The sequence below is a fragment of the Astatotilapia calliptera genome, chromosome 22 (genome assembly GCF_964374335.1).
Source record: "Astatotilapia calliptera chromosome 22, fAstCal68.1, whole genome shotgun sequence".
Lineage (NCBI taxonomy): Eukaryota > Metazoa > Chordata > Actinopteri > Cichliformes > Cichlidae > Astatotilapia > Astatotilapia calliptera.
In genome coordinates, this window is record NC_137442.1 from 8,092,400 (window position 1) to 8,114,323 (window position 21,924).

The window sequence follows — 21,924 nt, forward strand, 5'->3', positions numbered from 1 at the left end:
TTTTAGATTTATTAGTAAACATATGGCATAAAGATTTAAAGAGAATTGAAGGTAACTCTTAACTGGGCGTTTATATCACACTGCATTGACACTGGGGTTTGCCTTAGTGGGAAATTATTTTGCTTTTAGCATTTCTCCAGCCCACGTAATAAAAACTATCACAAGAGAGAGACATGCCAGTTAACAAACCCTGAACTGAATTTTATGGGAGAGTTGTGCAACAGCAAACATGGTGGTAGAAGTAGAATGTCCAGGAAGAAAAAACACATGTTAAAACCTTACTAAAAAACTAAAAAGACCTCTGCTTAGTTATTCGATCACCTGAATGTTGAAATGTCTGTGGGCAAGACACTAAACCTCATGTTTCCCCTGATGTATCCAATGTGCCTGTTGATTAAAAGTGTTTAGGCATGAAAAAAGCACTTGAATAATGTGGGTGAGTGAGGCTTGTAGTTAGAGAGTGCTCAAATTAAAAAGAAAAGTGCCATAGAAGTACTGCACCACTTCAGTCCCTTGGCTATTAGATCACACATCTCTGGCAGATGTCATTTAGACAATTTATTTTATTGCCATTTGTCTATTCACCTCAATGTTTGTTGATCTGTAACTTGACATGTAACAGTGTTTGTAATGAATGTTTCAGGTTTGTAGGTTATGCAGGTTAGCTGCAAATGATTTTTTTCCTGGGATCAATAAAGTGAGCTGAATCTATACAAACTCACATGTGAATCCAGTGTTTACTATAAGCTACAGTCACCCAGTCTGAGTCATAAAGCACTTAATTTAGTGTCTTTAAGCTTCTTTCCATCACACATGGCTACCTCCTGAGGCACAGCCACCCTTAACCTAACTGCAAGGCATGTGAAGGAAAAGCCACTGACACGTGCTCCAAGTATGTGAGAACTCCTTCAAAACTGGCTTCAGTGGGCAAAGTTTTTCTTCAGAGCAAAAGGAGACACCTTTGACAGACTGACAAGACTTAAAACATCCTCAAAGACCAGCTTTTACCAAGGATCAAGGTGTAATTTCTCTCCATTTTTCACCATGATGGAGTAAAAAAACAAACTTTGTAACTAAGTGGCTGCAAAATCATCAAATTCAGATTTTGAATCCAAGGCTACATTCCTCACATGTTAATCGGATTGCAAATCCATGGTTAATCCTTAAAAAGCAAGTGGACGAAGACGCCCACAAACTATGATCAAGTTCAAGCACCGATAGGGCAGGAATGGATCACCATCAATCAATATTCGACCCAGAAGCTGATGTGCTGCATGTCAGCAAAGGTTAATGCTGACTCGGCGTAGATGTGACTTATTTATCAATAAAAGTCTTTGATGTTGTCTACGTCATATCATAGAAACATTCAAAATAATCAAGTGTTTGAAACGCTGCCCACGACCATTAAAGTATTATTAGATATTAGATTAGATTATTATTAGAGAGTAAAAATATGGAAACCCCATGAATGAGTGTGTATGAATCTGCAGATACACATTAGAAAAATGAGTGACGCTCAACTCAGACGGACTTTTTTCTTTTTTTATTATTACGCATACAGGTGTTTTGGAGAAAAAAAAAAAAAAAAAAAGAGGAGAGACCACCTCAGCCTCACCTGAACACGTTTCCTTAATGCTCATCATTATAAACCAACACAAAAAAGGATGAGATGACAACAGTGACAAAACAACATTAAAAAAAAAAAAAAAAGTAAAAAATAAAACAAACCACAACAACACAACCCAGGAGAAAAGACACGAGACGAGAGGAACAAGTGGAATGATGAAAGAAAAAATGGCAAACACATCAAAGAGAAAATAACGGACCTAATTAGAGCAAAAAAATAAGAAAAATACACAAGGAGTCGAGGAGAGGAGACACATTCATCGAGTTGTGAACAACAATCAAAACAGATGCCTTTCATCCTTCTCTACTGGTTTTTTGTTTTTAAAACCAGGTTGGGAACAGTGATACAGCAGAACAGGAAATTAAGAAGAGAGCAAAATCAATATTCACAAAGGAAAAACTGTAAAACACCTGATATATATATATGTTTAAGCACACACACGACTCCTCAGAGTTACACTCCTATGTCCAAAGATCACAAGTTGTTCAAAGATTAACTTTGATTTTTTTTCACCCTTCAATTATGTTGGACCATTTTCTTGCCAAAGTGCTCCCTTTGTATAGCCATTATTTTCTAAAGTGGAATATAATAGTGTTGCTGACCTTTCCATATTTTATTAGTGGGGACCCAAAGGAGGGAGCGAGACTGTGTTGGTGTTATGGAAGAAAATGTAGAGGAAGTGTGTTTTACCAGAGGTTTAAAGAAAATAAATAGTGGAAATCAACAGGAATTCATGAAGAGGAGGCGGCTGTTAGTGGGGGTGAACCGCTGCTGAAACCAGTCATGGTGTGCAGTCTGTGCAGGTCTGCAGCCATCATCAGTCATTCGCCTTTAGGCCTAAAGGAACAAACTGAGGTACTTTCACATACAGATACATAGAAAGCAGATCAACCTGCAGGTGTGCACGCTTTGAAAGAAACAGCACAGGGTAGCACGAGTATCCACTGATTAGCTTTATTTCTGTTGGACTCTGATCATATACTTCCATGATGTTTGATCACATTTATTTAAAAAAAAGAGGAAAGAAGCAGCATGGCAGCCTTGTGTGCAAGATTTAGTAAAAAGAGCCATTGCTGTTAACGATGCAAGACCTGGACAGGCCGCAGTCATGATTGGAAAGGATGGGTTGGCGCTCACTATCCCCGAGTCAAACTCTGTTGGGTACCCAACACTGGAGTGAAGCTGCAGTCAGACCAGATAACAGAAGGGTTCAGGAGACAGGGCGGGTAGGATTGCAAGCATAAACAAATCGGGCAATTACATGGCAGGCCTCTACAAGCTTGTAGATTATGCTGCATTTTATTTGTGTTTCTACTGCTTATGTTCATGCACCCAACTTTTAGGCTGTAGTCATAAAGCAAGAATGAATAAGAAGCCAAATCCACCTTTTTTCCCCTCAAACTCATGCACCTTGAGAGCAATCACATATTAAAGTTTCACGCGACTCCACCTGTGAAGCTAAGAAGGCACGTCAAACTGCAGGAAAAAGAATTAGGATGCATAATCTGGTCTGACTGCACCTTTAAACAGTGGTGTGTTTGCAGGCGAGTACCAACCTGCTTATTTGCTCTGTGTTAATCTTGATTTTCTTGATTTACAAAGTCACACAGCAATGCCAGAAGGATAAGTGTAGCAATGAGTGAGAAGCTAAATGATGTAAAAATGAGGGGAAATGAGAATGAGGCAACAGACAGAAGTTGTAAAACAGAAGCCAAACAGGAATTTAATGTTTGAGTTTTCAGTGTTTCTCCCTCCAAAGGCTAAGACGTGTGAATGCAAGCACTTCAAATCAGTGTGTTTGACAAATCTGTTAACAGTATGAGTGTTGCTGGACCGCAGGAGAAGATTTGGTTGGTTTAGCAGTGTGGGTCAAATCATCGTTATCATCGTTACTAAATATGTGCGTGTTCGTGTATGTTTGCGGTCTCGTGGATGTGTGTGGGAGGGGGTGCTCATGGCTGTTTCCTGTGGGAGAATGGCAGAAAAGGGGTGAAAGGTCAGTGTCTCAAAGGGGGTCACAGTGGGGATGAGGTGAGGTCAGATCCGGGGCAAAAGCTTCTCGATAAATTCCTTTACAGCTGCCATCTCCTGCAAGAGAGCAGACCAAATGTTGGTACAGTGGAGAAGCTGAACAGATGATTCAGGACTCATCTCAGCTGAAAAACAGGCTGGACTGGAAATGTAACGCTGAGGCTGTTCACACAAATGGAGAGAGCAGACTCTACTTCATCAGGAAACTTAGGGTTTTTCAAGAAAAATGTGTGCAGCAAAATGTTGCACTTTTTCTGTTGCTAGTGCAGTTTTCTTTCTAGCCATCTGCTGGGCTAACAACATCAAAGCCCGTGACACTAGGAAGCTTAACAAGCTGTGCTGGAGACTCGTATATAGCCCACAGACTTCATTATTGAGAGAAGGACGTTCTGTAAACTCCTACAACCCTGTTTTTCTGCATATATATGTGTATAAATGTTTGATTTGCAAACCTTCTTTAAGACTTTTCTTTTGATTCAAGTGTCAAGCTGTTAAAATCACAGCGTTTTAGAGACATCTACATTTGAAAGAACAGCTTTAGAAGCAAATCTGAAACATTAAAAATCACGGGTAATAAAAATTGTACCAGAGACCCAAGCGGTTCTGTTTTGATCCACCTGCAAAGTTTGAGCTGGAAGAGTGCATCATGGAAAAAAAAAACAAAAAACAACAACCCTTGTTTAGAGTTTATCCTCTAAATCAGGGGTGGGGGAACTCGAGGTCTCAAGGGCTGGTGTCCTGCAGGTTTTAGATGCATCCTTGATCTAATACAGCTGATTTAAATGGCTAAATTACATCCTCAAACTATCTTGAAGTTCTCCAGAGGCCTGGTAATTGTCTTCAAGATTTTTCTCTTGAAATAAAAATTTCCTTATCTTTATTTCAAGAGAAAAACCTTCATTTAAAGGTTTAATTAACATTGCCTAATTCACCCAGGTGGATGATGCAATGCTTTCGTTTTGGTGAATGTAATCAGGATGTCACAAAAATGTAAATTAGCTAAATATTTGATTCAACCTTGAAAGAAGTAAAACAAGCTTTTTAGAAGAAGTTATCAGTGTGATTTGTGAACAACAGTACCTGAGGACAGGAGCTGTGAGGGAGCCCTGGGAAGGTTTTAAAGGTAATCATTTGAGGGTTGACTATGGATTTCAGTTTTTCTGCCGTCATGGCACCAAACTGCACGGGAATCATGGCGTCCATCTCACCGTGGCACTGCAGGATTGGGAGGTTCTTATTGCCGCTTGACGCCTGTGGGACAGACATAGAAGTAGAATTTAGCTTTGAGCGTAGCTTTCTCACTAAAACCTTCTGGCAGGGTGACATGTTAAAAATCATATGAAGGTATCAGCATTGTGTTGAAAAGAGGAGCAGGCAGGGAAGGATGTTTCTCCTCTGCAGTGAAACTGTGACTGTACCGATGGGAAACTCCTGTGAAGTGGAAGCCAGCAGCTGAGGGCCACAACACCAGCCAACTGGTGCTGGCAGGTCAAGGCGGTATACAAGGACAAGGCCCCACCCTGAGGAGCAACACAGGAAGCAGACAACCTTTAATAGATGCATTTACGATATTGATCTTGTATATATAATAATGTAAATGCAATTCACAACATGTAGCACCAAGACAAAAAAAAAACCACCTGAGAGAAACCGCCAAGTATTATACGGTTTGGAGGGATCCCATTTCTGGCCTCGTGCTCGATTATGGCCTTGACTGTGAGAAGCAAGAATAACCCGTTAGTGAAGCCAAACAAAGGGGTGGGTAGCGTAGAAGAAGGAAGAAATAAGTCTTATGTGGCAAATTTCCAACAAAAATGTTCCACTTGACTTCCTGTCAACTTTGCAGCTGGCTTAAAAAATGTAATCCATACTTGGCATGTGGATATTCAAAGAAAAAAGTTTTTATAGCTGCTCTGAAGAGGGTGAAGACAGTCTTCATACACAGCAGTGACATTTTATAACAGTCTAAATAAGAGGATAACAGCACACACTTTTAGAGATTTTCTCTTTGAAGTTTATTTTTTGTTTGTTTGTTTTTTACAGACAAGTACATACGCAAAGACTGAACATTTTTCACAAACTAACTAATCAGTGTCAAGAACATCCGTTTTAAATCGCCTACATAACATTAATCTTACAATCAAGTATAATCAAGCCTCTCATAGTCTTACAATTGAATTAAATTTTATTTACACAGCACCAAATCACAACTACAGTTGACTCAAAGTGCTGTATTCTTAAATGTTCATTAAATGATTAGAAAAATTGCAGGTGGTGGTGGTGGTGGTGGTGGTGGGGTTTAAACCTTAAATTTTTAGCAGAGTTTTTGATCTATTTAACAGCAGAGGGATTTATGATATAAGAATTTAAAGCATTTCTAAAGATTCTCCAGTCTCAAATCTGGAGGCTGGGAGGAGACCCAAATCTCTGGTGGGACAATTTGTGCCTATGAACAAGAACAATCCATCCATCAAACATTTTGCCCTGAAGTTGCACTAAAAATTTTCAGATTCACAGACTTATTTTGGAAGCTTGGCTGTTAATAATGTCATAAAGAGGGGATAATTTATAGGGTCATCTCAGGCATGCAGCTCTAGCTGTGCCTACAGAGCCGCTGCCTTCCTGGTGCTCAAACATTCTGCTTGTGAGTGGCAGCCAATCAGAAGAAATTTGTCTTAAATGTGGAGGAGCTAAAAACAGCTCATTTCAGAGTGATCTAAAAGGCTCCACCAAGGCCCAATATCACATAAAAAAGGGATTATATTGAGCTATTAGTGACAGAAATGTATTGCAGTAGAGCTGGAAAGCAGTATAATAGGTGCACTTTAAGTATTTCACATTTATATATTTAATGGTGTAAGCACCCTCTTTAGCTTAAGCTTCAAGGAGTTAAGGTGCATACAAGAGAAGATACTAACCACTAAATAGAGGGATGTAAAACCAGACTGAAGCTGCAGCAGTCTGGAAGCTTTCCAATCACCATTTAATGACAGCGTATTAGTGCTTCCCTGCTATTATCAACCCACACACGTGGCCCTTGTTCGATATTTAAACACATTAAACTCACTGTTTTCTGCTGCCTTCTTGATTCCAGATTCGTCCTCTGGAGAGTCGGGGCTGAGACCCATGAGGTCAAACCTGCACACAAGTAAAGCCCAGCATAAGGAAAATGAATGGATACAATTGCAGTATTGTCAATGGCAATATGGGAGGCTATTGTGGTTTCCAGGGAAACAATGGCATCCAGTGTTGAGCTAAAAGGCCGCCTCTTTCATCACGCCAACTCACCACGCGGGCATCATCGACTTCATGTTGAGTGTAACGGGAATGGGGGGCCTGCAGCGGAGGAGAGGCAATGAAAACATGATGGGAAAACAGCAGCCAGGAGCTACGTTACAGTAACACATTATTAACTCCAAACGACTTGAATGACTGGCAAAAATTTGGCTTAAAACGCACCAAATAAACATTACAGAGCATTTATTTGCCTACAAGTCTTTTTTTTTTTTTTTTTTTTAAATCAATCCACATAAGTCCCGACAAACAAAATTCTTAGTGGCATAAATCAAATCGTGACATGAGAAAAAAAGACTTACGCGTGGGGGCAGATAAACTTGACGTGAGGCAGCCGGATCCCAGTCAAAGTATCCGCCCACCCATGCCTGACAGAAAACAGAGAGAGCAGCTCTTTGTTCCTAATCAAGCAACAGTAAAACCACTAATATGCAGCACATCCACCCCAAAAGCATTACAACCAAGTCCATGAAAGTCACTTCTACGCTGAAGTAACGCGTGTAGAAAATTATTTCTCTTGATGTACAACGATCAGCATGTGTGAAATGATTTTTCATCTCCATTACAGAGGAGCACTAAAACTGTACTGAGGACAAGCTGTCATCATGTACTGATTTAAGTCGTTTTTTAAATTAGACATTCATAATGTTGTAAGTGCTGCTTTATGAAATTCAACCACATGAATGTTGGCACCAATTACACATGACTAAAGGCCACTAAATGCATGTTATTAAAGTCAAGTGCAAAAGCAGCAAGAGCCAAATGCAGGATTTTAAAATTAATTATTGTCATTAACTCTGCATCACCACCCTCTGCTACTGTGCTGTTTATGTAATGATTTGTACATGTAGGAATGTTTCTCCTGTGAATTTTTTGCTCACATTCAGCCCAATGAAACAAACATCTAAACAAAAAAAGGGAAATAACTCAAATTATGTGAACTATAATTACAAGGGAAAAAAATCAATTAGGTGCCGCTTAAAGTGTGATCCAAAAGGTTTGGGCAGCTTTTAAGAATCAGTTCATCTTCTCTTCCATCTCTGGCCTGCTTTCAGCCTGGCTCCCATTTTTAGATCGCTCCCTGGAAATCCTGTTTTGACCACTTCATCACAGACCTCAGCTTCTCTTTCAAAGTGACATGGTTTGTGTGTGATAATGATGATAACCTATATTAACACACATATCTGCATATACATATACACAGATATATGTGTGCATACAAAATCAACAAAATCTATGTGACATGAAATACCAACTCAATCATAATGTCCGACTTGGAGTAGGAAGGAGCAGGTACATAAATATTAATCCCTACACCATGCTCAACACTCTGTTGGTTTATCATGATCATCGGCACACCCACTTCCCTGTCTATGTCTATGTACAGACATAATGATTAACATAAATATATATATACTATCAGGCATCGTTTTCAAATTTCTCCAAAAGCAGGTTTTGGAAATTCTTTGAACTGAATAATGCTTGAACCTTGTTGCAAGTCCACTGGAAAACTGTTCCAGTTATACTCCATAAATGGAAATGCAAAACGTTTTAACTATTATCCACATATCAAGAGTCTTGGTGATGAGCTGAACCACAACACAGCAGGTTTCAGCTGAAGAGCCTGCAGTGCCCAGAAGGAATCCTGGTCAGATACCCAAACCACCTCAACTGGCTCTTACTGTGAGCCCTTCTTGAATAGTGGAGCTCTTCATCCTACCTCTAAGAGAGAATCCAGACAGCCTTTTGGAGAAAAGTACTTGTATCTGCAATTCGATTCTTTTTGCTTGACTCAGTTTGTGTCCACAGGTGAGAGCAGGAATGCAGGGTGACCAGTAAATCCTACAGAGCTCACAGTGTCCGTGCCTGAACAGGCGTCCACAGAGAAAGCAATTCACTTGCAAATTGGTTTGCAGCTGACAGGTGGTTGCTAGCAGATAGTTCAGGCTCTGGTTACCTAGGCAACCCTCTAATATATTTACTACCCTATAATACGGTATGTCAATCAGTGGTAATCTTTGCTCTCAGTGGTAGTCACTTCAATCACTCGCCTTGAAGTTGAGAAACTGCAGACTCGCTTTGTGTTTGCCTGGCATCACATGAAATCGCTGAATATCGCAGACTTTCTACATTGTTGCCATGTTACTGCTAGCTGTTTCCTGTGTGGACGCCTCTTAACCCTAGAACACTAATGTCGCGTGATTTTCATCAAGTGTTGAATAAAAATTACTTAGTGGTAATTTCCAAGGGAAATTCATATGGTAAAACATTTATAGTCAGCTGGTCTTTTGTTTTTAAAACTTTTCCCACAGATGTCAGAGATTCAGTGAGAATGCACCTTTACTTGACAAGGCTAATGTGTCCCAGGAGTGAGTGGACAGTTTCGTCATTTCTTTGTTTTATTGGGTATATTATATCGGATAAAAATATACCCAGCATTAGTGATAGTGTTACAAAACTGGACGTTAGTGTTGTGGGGTTAAAGCAGGCATTATAATTGCAGCTTGCTTGATGTATGCCTGTAGGTTGTATTCACAATTGCTGCACTGTTGTGTATTGTCTCCAGAGATGAATCCGCACTAAGAGAGCCTAACACTCACCATTCGATAATGAAAACTGCATCTCTCTGACCCAAGCGCACCCTAGCATACTTTATGCCTTTATGTTGCTACATGAATGCTTTTGGGTTTTTCCTCCACCATACACTCTGAATTTGTCCCTGTAACATTTTGAGCTGTGCGAGGGAAACCTTTAACCAGAAATGATGTGGTCTGTAGGTGATGGCATTTGAGGCTCTGCTCATCACCTGTTCTATTCACCAAAAGCAGCTCCCTCAGATTTGGCTCAAAATACAAATCTTGGTAAATGACTGTTTTGACAAAAGAGGTAAAAATACGAGTGGTCAGACAAAACTCCAACAGGGCGATCTACAAAAAAAAAAACAAGCGGCCCAAAGGTGCACAAGAAGATATCCTTCAAGGTATGATCAGAAACTTTTTAACTGCAAACTGGAACTGAACTTTTTAACTGCACCTCACAGAAAACAGAAATAAAGTTACTCACCCTGAGTCTCCCAAACCATGAAGGAAGATCACCTGCAGCACAGATGGAGACAGCAGAATTATTTTCTCTTACACAGGCTTCACAAATAAATGGGAAACACTTCCTTCTAAATGCAGACACAGAGGCCTTATCTGTTCCCAGTACTGATTGATAACAGAAACTTTTCTTCCTGTGATCTGGACAGTATGTTCAAGTCCATCTTGCACTTCACAGATGAAAAAAAAAAAAAAAAAACCCTCTTTGATCTTCAATACAATTTACCAGCCTTCTGGACACAGAGTGCTACAGCTACAAGTTTGCAGAAGAAAACCAGGTGCCAGTCTTACATTCCTGCCAAGATCTACTCTCACTGCGAGTTTCCACACATGATACTTCCTGCAGAGAAACCATGAAAGGGACTAATGACAGTTCAGAAGACTGGCAACTCGATGTTTGTTTGCTAGAAGTCAGAGAATTGGCTCTTTGCGCAGATCAAAACACTTTTCTTCCATGTAGGGTTCAGAGCTGGAACAGTCAGCTTTGATCCTGATGTTTAACAAAACCCTGCACAGTATCCAGTAACAGCCTGATAAGAGACTTGTTTAATTTTCACTCTGAGATCCAGCTGAGTGTTGACACAATGGGCCTGATTACTCTGCTGTAACACTCGTTACATGTGCTGCTGCAGGTGAAGCTACAGGTGAGCCATAAAACAGGACTGGCACGGCTACAGAAGTACAAAAAGTCCAATTTCTTGATATTGATCACAGTGCTGGGTGGAAATTTGTATCTCTATCTGTGTCTCTATGTGTTAGCCCTGCAACAGACTGGTGACCCATCCAGTGTGTACCCTGCCTCTCGCCCTATGGTAGCTGGGATAGGCGCCAGCACCCGCCAGTTCTATATTTGTTCTAACTACATTTCAAGAAATGTTTGATTATTGTTTTTATTAGGCCCTCAGATGGGTCAATAATTGGCAGCAACACAGATTTGCATGCATTTTAGTTTTTTTCGTGCTGTCAGATATAAAGCAAACTGACATTCGTGATCCCAAGGACATGTCCCCAGGACCCTCTGAGGGCTAGTATTGATTTGTGGGTCTTTGTGTAGGTGGCTTATTATTTAGTCAGGTGTGTAAAATAAATGAAAGTTTTAAAAATAACATTTTAATGTGATCCTAAAAACAAAAAAAAATTAAATGACAAAACCACACTTAATCGGGAGCTTGTTCTGCTTTTAGGTAAGTATATAAACACCATTTTTTCTGCGACTGTTATGGGTTTTTATTTATTTATTTATTTATTTTTATTTAAATTACACCTGTCTTGTTAGCCTGAATGTTTCCACAGCACAGATGTGACACCAAGGTTCACCATACTTCACAGAAGTGTGAAGTGCCGCTCGGAAACAATTTCCATTCGGTCTTACGCCAAACTTCGTGTCACAAGTGACAGCTTTGAGTACCTCATAGTCTTTGTCTCACCTGTTTTTCTGTTTCTAGTTGGGCAGAGTTGCCCAAGCAGCCAAAGTCAAAATTAAAAGCACTGTTTGATTAAGGCCACAAAAAACACTCCAGCAGCGTTTGAGGTAAATAAAGTTATATTAGGTTTTGTGCTTTCACTCACCGCCGCGGTCTCCTTCTCCACCCCAGACACCGTCACAGCCTCGGCGAGCAGCGGCACAGACATGTTGTTGCCACACATACACTGTAAGAGGTGCTGGAGACAAAAACGAGAACAGAAAAAAGAAAAAAAAAGATTTCAGCTGCCTGCAGATTGCACAGTGAGAAGCGACTTCAAGCTAAACAAAATGCTTCATTTAACATTCACACATTTTGAGATAATTTAAGCATTTTCACAGTTTTCAGTCCTTCGCGTTAACTCTAAGACTTTTTACACAGCAGATCAAAACTGTAAAATCCGCTCAAAGTTCATGGCAGCTTCTTTTATTCCTGTAGCAGAGAAGGAAGTTGAGTCATGACACTAATCTTCCGGAGCTTTTTCTGGAGGATACATGTTTTTAATACTAGAAATCACTGGATATCACACAGCTCCTTTACTCCAACAGAATCAGCTCTAATCTCAAATCAAACTGGTTTAATAATATAACATTTTCATATTCGCCTAACAAGCAAAAGATCATCAGTTTGATGGTGTTATGGTGACCTCTCACGAATAAGGGAGCACCAGAAAGTGGCTTCTTCACTCATATTCTAGTTTTTCTGTTTCATTTATATTTGGAACAGTTCTTGCTTTTACTTTCTCTTTCTATCTTTGTCATTGTCATCCAACAGCCTCCTTGTGGATCTTGAATGTGCCCCAGGGGCTTGAAACTACTCATGATCTGGCATATTGGATGGCTTTGCAGAAGACAAAAATTACAAAGGAGGAGGGCTTAAACTTTGGACTCTGACATGTTCTCTAGAACCAAGTTGACAAAAATTTATCAAGATGAACCAGGTTAACTTAATAGTTAATTTAATCAGAGGCAGAGGTCTGAATCACTGTCAGCTTTAATACACGCAGCCTTCATACTGACATTACCCACGGTATACCACACTCCACCAAAGCGAGGTGTTTAAACCATGCTGATTGGTTTCTTTGATTTACTGCAGCAGGATTTATTTTACCTGGCTGAATGTGGAAAAACTAAGAGGAACCAGATGAAGATTCAGTTATTTATTGAATTTATTTATTCAGTTATTTATTGTATTCAGTTATTTCTTACAATGTCCACTCAGAGCTCAGTTTATACTTGTTGCGCGGCTCTCAGATTTTGTACCCTGGGAGGCTCGGCTGAGATGAAAGGTGCGAGCGTATGATACTGTCAGTCTTTGCTACGATTTCAATGATAAATCACTATTGAAGCTCAGATGTTTTCAGATTACAGAGAGGGAGAGACAGCTTTCTGTTTGTTGATGTGTGTTTTTTTATGAGTGTTGCCATTCACACATGCATTCATGAGTGTCAGCATTAATGGTTACTAGGCTGTGATATCGTCACAGGTGGAGAAGCCAACAATAAATGCAATGATCACAAACTTATTTTAAGAGCAAACTGTGCTGCATGAGTCCTGTGAACTTAAAATAGTTCCATTAATATAACGTGCAACTGTAAATTTATTTGGCAATAAAATTAGAGATGCGCACGACCAGAACAGTTCTGCCCGCTACTCAGCAACAAAAAGCTGTTTGCAGCTATGACCAACCTACAACAGACATAGCGCAGAAGCATAAATCTCTTAGATCTCACATGGTTAAACTACTTTTTCATATTTTCTTAATTTACAACGGTTATAAATTAGTAATGATTTGCAAACCAAGTCAGACTGTGACTGTAACCACTGCACAAAGGTTGACTCCTATCAGGTGACCTGTGCAATCGCAAGTGGTCGTGAGTGTGCAATGCCCTCAAACCTGCGAGCAACCATTTAGTCACCGCAAGTTCCAGCCGGTTGCAGATTGTAAACAAAATTCAATGAAATCATCTGGCAGCCGCCGACTGTTTCAATGTTTTTTAAGTAACATTGGTTTTTCTGTAAGTTTTCTTTACATCAGCTGTGACAGAGTAAACAGATGTACAGACATGCTGCTAGTAGCACATGCTGCTACTAGCAGCATGTAAGGTAGCATTGCTAAGGTTAACCAGTTTAACTAATCTGACATCAAGCAATTTATGAGACTTTCAAATATGATCTGATAACTGAAAAACATATTTAATGATTTGAAAAGGCGCTTAAATAAACACACATTATCTGTACAGACATATCTGAACTTGGCCTGCCACACTGGGGTTAATTTAGCCTCCTTTTGGAATGCTTTCTTATTTTCAGACTCATCTATTACTCTTATTTTCTTCTCCTGTTTAACTGACCAGTAAATCAGTAGCCAGGAACATCACTAAAAACACCGAGTTGGGTGTACTGTATTATAAAGAACACGGGCCAATATATGGAAATCATGCTGGTAGAGCTATATTTACACTGGATTATGAAGTTCATTACATTTCTCCTTCTCTAAGCCTCACTGCTCATTCAATATCAAATGTTCACCTCCCCAGGATGTATTCAAATATTTAAATAGAGCACAGCCTATTCAAACCAGGGGCTGTGCAGATGCATGTCGAGAGTTACTTGCGTGTAGCTCAGAAGGACTGGATGTTATTTGGACATCAGCGGTGACATTCAACAGCTCTCTGTGTCAGTTATAAAAACCTCATTATCAGTGCAGCCATTCATTTGTCACACGGGAACAACAAAGGTCAACATATCGCTCACACATGCAAACACATAATGGAGCTGCTGGTGAAGGTAAAGCAGTCAGTAAAAAAAAAAAAGCATTTGTGCCATGCAGGTTTCTGTAGTCAGCAACTGAATAGACTCATCAAATAAACTAAATGCCCTCTCTTGACTGTAAAATGGACCGCTGACTGGCGCGATTCAGCCGTCAATAACAGGCAGGAGATCAGGTTGTTGTTTTACAGTAAAGTCCAGCAGTAAAAGCCTCTAACATCCTGATGTTGTTGGACAGGATATGGGAGACGGGACGGGTGGGTCAGACAGCAAACTGTCCAATTGGTAAATGGGCAACAAGGAGACAAAGAAATATGGAAGCACAAAGGTTAATGTATAAACCTTCAGCGCCTCGGCTGTTAAAATTTCACAGATGTTGAGATCAAGCAGCTAAATGCTGCACGTGCTGTCAGTACCAGGTGACAAATCATTAGCTGAAGGTCATATCTGCAGCCGAAATATGTGAAATCCGAAGTGTGGACAATAGAAGTCTGTTCGTTTTTGCATCAACTGATAAATGAGTACTAGATTAATAATGAATGGGCAAGCTGCAGGAAATAGCCTTTTTTTTTTATGGTAAACAGGATTAGCAGGGCAAAGAGTGAAAATTTGTTGTAAAGTTAACATTTTGTGTTTTCCAACAAATTGTGCTGCTTTTTCTGCACAGAGTGAATATGCATGAAAAAAAAGGTACTTCTACATCCAAACAACTTGTTAAAAACTAAAAGAATATTGCTGCTCAGCTCTCAAAATCTGAATATACAAAATAATATGTTCAGTGAGCTATTTATGCTAAAAGACCACCAGATTAATAACTGATTCCTTACAACTTATAAACATCAAAGAATTACATTTTTCTATCTAAACACATTTAACTTAAATAAATATTTGGAACTCTAAGGAATATTTCATTAAAAAAGGCACAAGTTAGATAACTGATAGATTTTGATGGACAGGTTAAAATCGTCTTGATCTCGAGGTTGGAAGCCATTTGACTAAAATCCCAAATTTTATTTCTGAATTTTTCAGTGTAATTAAGCTCCTTTCTTCTAGGTCATTCCATGCTGCTTCATCAAACTATCTGAAAAAAATCCAGGGTAAAAATAAACTTCTTGATGGGAATTTCAAAAAAAAAAATTCAGGTATCTATCATCAGTTTTCTCAAGGGATAAAGAGAGAAAAATATCTAAAAATACCACTAACATTATTTTTGAGCAGCCATTTTATTCAATATTCTTATGAAATTCTATGTAAAACTAATTTAACTGCTTCACGAATATGGACTCTAAAAAGTGCAGTGTAGTAATGAAGTATTTGTAAGCGGCCAACGCATGTGGTAGCACATTATGTGTCAGCTACCTTGTGGTTGTGTTTTTATGCAGCGACAGTCAATAGAAACAAAATGCTGGGACTTCATTCCCCTTCTATGTTTCATATTTATCCCTCAAGTTTTTCAGATTCCTTGTACATTTCCATCACACCATTTCTGGTAGCTTCAGCAATCCCGCTCAAGGAATTGCCATCATTTTGGAGTCATTATTATTATTATTATTATTATTATTATTATTGGGGGAATTGACAGTACTGAACAGGCCACTCACAATAGTTTTGGTCTGCGTCAATGTGACATTTACTTTACATTTCTAGAGAGTTGCAGGTCAGGTTACGGCAGAGGGGTTTCAGATGGGTTTGCAGTTATGACGTAGCTATGATGTAGACATTCATCTGAAGCATAAATTCCCACAAAGATAAATAAAAATGATTTTTTTCCCCCTCATATTCATGCCTTCATATGTGTGAAACCATTCACCTGACCATTTTAAATAATAGTATGTGACTTGTATGTAAGAAACTGAATAAAATATTCTCTAAAAGCCAAAGTGAGGTTTTTACAGACCACAAAATCTGCTATCAGTGATCGGGTGTTCAAATATTTCAGGAACTTCAAGCATCCATCATTCCATCTTAACATGAGCTCCACTCCTGTAGTCCAATTTCACAGACCAGATATTTACCCTAAAAATTTGAAGGACCTCTCTTCAGTGGTTAACTTTAAAATCATGATACTAGAAGAACATCTAAAAATACCTGAGCAATTTTTTACATTTTGTTTCAATTCTATTATATACATCATTCCTCTGGACATATATATATATATATATTATTTATCATTATCTCTTCTGTACAATTTAAAATGAGCTTACTGTATTTAATTTTATTGTGCTATTTTACATAATATTTTGGCTGCTCAAACATGAAAATGTCGCAACCTATAAATACAAATACAAAATTGTTCACCTTGTCTTATAAACTTGTTCTCCTGGTTAAGTAAAAATGGAAAACAGACCTCATTTCTGAGTTTTTTCTGCAAAAGATTTTAAACTGAGTAGGAATTGCTCTTTTTTTTTAAGAAACACACAAGAATCCAATTAAAGAGCTTGCTTTAAATAAATACTAATCCAGCATTAACAAATTGAATTTAGCTGCACTCCAGACGCTGACAGGGAACAGGCAGAGACATAGAGTGGGCAGCATGAATGCAGAAGTGAAAGAAAGAAAGATGATAAGAAGATAAACGGAGGAGTGCAGGTACAATCGGACAATCTGTTCAAACAAGTAGGACGAGCTCAGGAAACATGGTAGCATAAGCAAAGAAACAATTAATCTCCGTTATACAGTTTTTTCTACCTGTTATTGTTCAGCAGATTTACAATGACCCATAACCCAGAGACCCAGCACAAAGCATTGTGTGGGCTTTCAAAGTAGGCTCCAAGAAACAACGGCTCACTCACTCTCTATGTGCTTCTGGAGGAGGCTGCTGGTTAAAAATAGTGTACCACCATCAAGTCCAATTCAAGCTGCGTCTTAAAAAAAATGAAACAAGCCTCGTTTTATTTAACTCTGCAGTTTCCATCATCAAAAATCTCTCACTTTACTCAATAATTATGTAAAACAAAGCAGCCAAAACGTTCATATTTATGCATCATGCCACAAATGGTAACCAGTTATGGAATGACGAGAAGAACGGCATCTAAAATATGCCGGAAATTTTACAAATCATGTGCTCCAGGGGCCAATCTTTTGCCTTTACACTAAATGTTTAGCTTGATTATATGTTTAAAGCTCACAAACACTAAAACTGAAACCACTGATAACATTCCAGTACTCAAAGATTTACAGCCAGGACCAACACCTCAGCATCAGAAATGAAGATCTGTTTCCTGATGTTCAATTAAAAATTATCCCAAATTGCATTTCAGATTTACATCAGTTCAAGTCTTTCTGGTTCTATCTCCAAAATAATGAGGATCTGCTGCTTTTTTCACAGTTTTGTTTGACTGCAAATTCTAGCATTCCCGGTTCTGAACAGTTTTTTCTTTTTAATTTCAAACAGGTTTTCATTGTATTTTCAAAAACTGGTGGCAGTGTTTCTAACCTGTTAGTTTAAGCTAAGCTAAACATCATAAACAACTGCTTCCCTCCATTCTACAGTGGACTGCAGTCAGAGAAATAAAGGATACTTTATTTACTTACTTAGATACTTCAACCGCGTAAGAACAATTCTTATTATTTGCCGTGCCCCATTACAATTTGAAATAATTCCCTCTGATGTTGTCTCTCGTTAAACGTTAACTCCCCACCAGGAAGTAGATGCTTTAATTCAAAGCACGTTTATTTTGTGTCACTGTTCAATCTGTTTAAATCAAACTGTTATTTCACACATGGTGTGGTGCGTGTGAGCAGATGTGAACACGGTAATCACACTCAGGTGCAGTAACCGCACTGAAGGGAGCTTGGAGGGGGTAGTCTGAGTCAGTTTCGAAAGAACTCCAGACAGGTTTGTTATAGTGAAGAGGTCAATGCTGCAATTTTGAGCTAAATACCTTCCTGTTGAGTACCATAGATATATAGAGTACACAAACTGAAACAACTAGCCATAAAATGAACCAAGTGAAGTAACTTCCCCACCTCGTACTGTAGTCCAAGAAAACTGCACTTTTCCTGCTCCCATCCCAAGTAAACAAATTAGAGGTGAGAAAATGCTATTAAGAACACTTCAAGTGACCAAGCGCGGTCATTTATGATCCCGCTGTAAATTTATATGTGCTATTGTGATGCGTTTAATTCGTACCATGAATGTTATCAGTCTACTTCTGCAATTTTTCACAATAACTTCGGAGTATTTTATAATAATTGATAAACGACATGGAGAGGATAGCATAAAGGTACTTTTTGTAACACACACACATATAATATATGCATGTTTTTCTATACTGAATGCTATGATTGTAATTTTTCATTTCTAATCACGACAGTGAACCATGAATAACAGACATACAATAACAACACGTGCTGCAGTGGAAGCCTTGAGGCAGATGTCCAAAGAGATGATGAATTAGTATTTTAAACACAACACATCTACAAACAACATGTTTGTTAAGATTTGGTGTGATGCAGACACCTGGTAGTGAAGGATAAAAGTAAAACTGCTAGTAATGTGTTATTGATCAAACTCTTCCTTTAATAACCACTCCATCTGTTCTTTTTTTTGGAATTAAAAATAACACAAGTACATTGCAATACATAAAACTCTCAAACATATTTTCCGTTTTAAAATAAATAAAGTATTTTTCTTTACCACTTTTATTGAAACAAACACTAACCACAGGTTTGTAATAAGGAGCAGCAGAGATTGCATAAATAAAGTTGCTTCTGATAATTTCTAAAATGTATTTTTCAATAAAAATGATTAAAAACCATAAAAATTAGAAACATTTTTTAGACATCTTTCGTAGCAAAAAAGTATTTCTATATAAAAGGTACATCTACATAAAATATAAAAACTGTCTTTTTAGTCTGTAAAATAGCTTTGTCTCAAGAGCTAACAAGACTTGTTTGTTCTTCTTAAAGTATAATAAATACACATTTTCCATCAATCGCGTTGGATATCATATTAAAGAAATTTGACCTCACTATTGATCAAAATCATTGTAACTTCGTGCCGTAATTTTGCTATTTTTGCCTATACAGAACACTCAAAAGTTACTGAATCAGGCAGGAAATGTAACCACTAATGCTGTAACACCACACTGCATTATCACATCATAGTATCTCGATTTATAGTTCATCTTTCCCTGATTTTAAAGGGTGTAATGTGATGAAGTGACACTTAGAAAAAGCACTACTCCAGTGTTGACTGACCGAATGATTAACTATATTCAATGAAAAGCAGCAGCTCCCACCACTACTTTTAGGTAAAACGGGCCAAAAAAAGAAAGAAAATGTAGCCTGTTTGAACATCACGAGACTCCATCCTGCGTGACTCCAATTACATTTAAATCAAACACAAAAACCAGAGGCGTGCTGCAGTGTGTGCGCGTGTGCACGTCAAAGACACACACACACACACACACACACACACACACACACACACAGCAGCAGCAGCAGCAGCAGGCTGCTGCACTCAGCTCAGTGGCTACGGATGGCTGGCAAACAACAGGATAATATGCGGCAGTGAGTGACAGGCACCCCCCCCACCACCACCAAACACACCACCATCCTACTCCCCCTCCACCACCAGCAGTAGCAGCAGCTAACCCCGCTCCCCGCCTGCTGATGGAGGGTTACAGCTCGGCTGGCTAGCTGATGTCAAAGAAGACAAAGCGAAATTTGTAGAACGCCTCACGGCATCGGATAAAATGAGTTGATATGGGTGTGTGAAGCAGAGGAAGCGGGTGGTGTCGAACAGGAAAGAGACAATGAATGGTTGAAGCTTAGCACTGATATGCGCCTCATCCTTATCCTCGGTAGTGATGGCATTCAGCAGCGCAAAGCCTCTGCTGCCCCAAAAACACACACTGCCTGACTCCCGACCATGCGCTCGGGTTTAATCCAGGTTTAGCCGACCCCACACACACACACACACACACACACACACACACACACACACACACACACACACACACACACACACACACACACACACACACACACACACACAATAACCGGGAACAGTGGGAGTACAGCTGCTACTAGCTAACGTCACGCACGCGCGCACACACACACACACATTAACTGTATTGTCTCCAACCGGTGTGTCTCTGTTTTTGGTTACTTCGGACAAACGTTACGAATCAAATTCAGACCCCAAACCCCGCCCGTTTTTAGGAGACCCTTTAAGCACTAAAAGGACCCCGTTAAGGTCCCATTCGAGTAAGGATAAATGATTTAAAATTACACCCACGGCCCGCTAGCTAACACAGACTCATACACTCACCGCTTTGCTGTCCCAGTTCACGACGGAGCGGAACTTCCGCTACTGGCCGCTCACAAGCAAGGGGCGGTACAGTGCGTGGAGACGTCATCGTGTAACCACGCCCGCTGTGGTCCGCATACTCTTGCTTTTATTATTCTTATTTTAATGTAATTTTTTTCAGTTTTACATTATATCCAAATTAGGGAGTAAATGTGAGCGATTCTATATTTTTACTTCGAGTTAAAAAATCTTCACAAATAATCCCATTAACTGCATATATAGCTTTACTAACTGCCCACTGTTAACACCGTTATTGCACAAACGTCTTTTTTGAATGACTATGCTTATGTTTAACACATATACTTTTTTCTGTATCCATAAAAGATATTCTAAAATGTTCCAATTTCATTAACTATGGTTTTCGATCATTTTTATAAAAAACAAAAATCACTAGTCACTAGAATAAAACATTAAAGCTCTAGATGTGTTTGAATAGCTAGTACCAGGCTGAATCTCCCTTTTATCTTCAGAGTTGCCTTAATTCTTCATGGAAAGCATTCCCATGAGATTTATTGGCTGCATATCAATGATATGAATCTCTGTTTCACCACATCCCAAAGGTGCTTTATTTGATTGAGATCTGGTGACTATGTAGGCTGTTTGAGTACAGTGAACTCATTGTGATGCTTCAACGACCAGTTTGAGATGATTTGAGCTTTGTGACATGGAGCATTTTCCTTCTGGAAGAATTTCCCTCTCAGAATTTAAAAAAAATCCTGTATGTAAATTGCTTTTTAAAAAATGTATATATTTAATTTGCTTCTATTATAGTTTACACATGTAGAGGTTAGTTTATATCATATCGCAAGAACTGTTTATGTGCCACTTTTTTCCTTGTTGACCTAAAATGAGCTCATCGGAGCATTTTAAAAATAAGGTGGGGTTTTTTTTTTACAAAAAGGCCATTCATACCGAGCTCACACATTCCTGTAAATGACTCCCACAGAGTGACTGAAGACTCAATTTATTTTTACTAGCAGACTATTACTAAGAGTGCCATGATGTATTTGCAGGAGGGGAAGAGTGTATAGGTCATTGTTAATGGTATAATAGGAATAAGTATTCACTGAAAAGCTCTGGGAAATTGCAAAATGGATGTGACACATTTATTATAGAACTGTGAAAGAAAAAGAGAAACTTGAATACTGACTGCAGCTTTATTTCCTTCCTGATTTCATAAACTTCCTTTCACTCAAACAAGCACTGTGATATTATTGTAGAGACAAACGGAAGAGAAAGAAATGTATTAGGTAAGAAAAGGCTCTGAAACACTGGTGAAACATGCCTGCGGTGACAAAAGGATCCACTAGATGGCACAAAATAT

General features: G+C 38.9%; 1 protein-coding gene across 1 annotated transcript; it reads right to left on the bottom strand.

Moving 5' to 3' along the window:
* Nucleotides 1-1,528: 1,528 nt before the first annotated feature.
* On the bottom strand, nt 1,529-20,631 carry lypla2 (lysophospholipase 2). Its single transcript, XM_026156328.2, has 10 exons — nt 20,562-20,631; nt 11,620-11,712; nt 10,016-10,047; nt 7,255-7,320; nt 6,947-6,994; nt 6,726-6,796; nt 5,299-5,372; nt 5,077-5,178; nt 4,739-4,909; nt 1,529-3,715 (listed from the first exon to the last, which is right to left on the bottom strand). The coding sequence occupies exons 2-10, from the start codon at nt 11,695-11,697 to the stop codon at nt 3,665-3,667; spliced, it is 693 nt and encodes a 230-aa protein (XP_026012113.1). The 5' UTR covers nt 11,698-11,712; nt 20,562-20,631; the 3' UTR covers nt 1,529-3,664.
* Nucleotides 20,632-21,924: the final 1,293 nt, after the last annotated feature.

Excerpts from the sequence above, each read along its gene's own strand:
- lypla2 (XM_026156328.2), bottom strand. The coding sequence starts at position 11,697 with ATGTGTGGCAACAACATGTCTGTGCCGCTGCTCGCCGAGGCTGTGACG. Across the intron at positions 10,048-11,619 it reads TGGAGAAGGAGACCGCGGCG|GTGATCTTCCTTCATGGTTT; the intron begins GTGAGTGAAAGC and ends TCTGTGCTGCAG. Across the intron at positions 5,373-6,725 it reads CAAGAAGGCAGCAGAAAACA|TCAAGGCCATAATCGAGCAC; the intron begins GTGAGTTTAATG and ends TGCTTCTCACAG.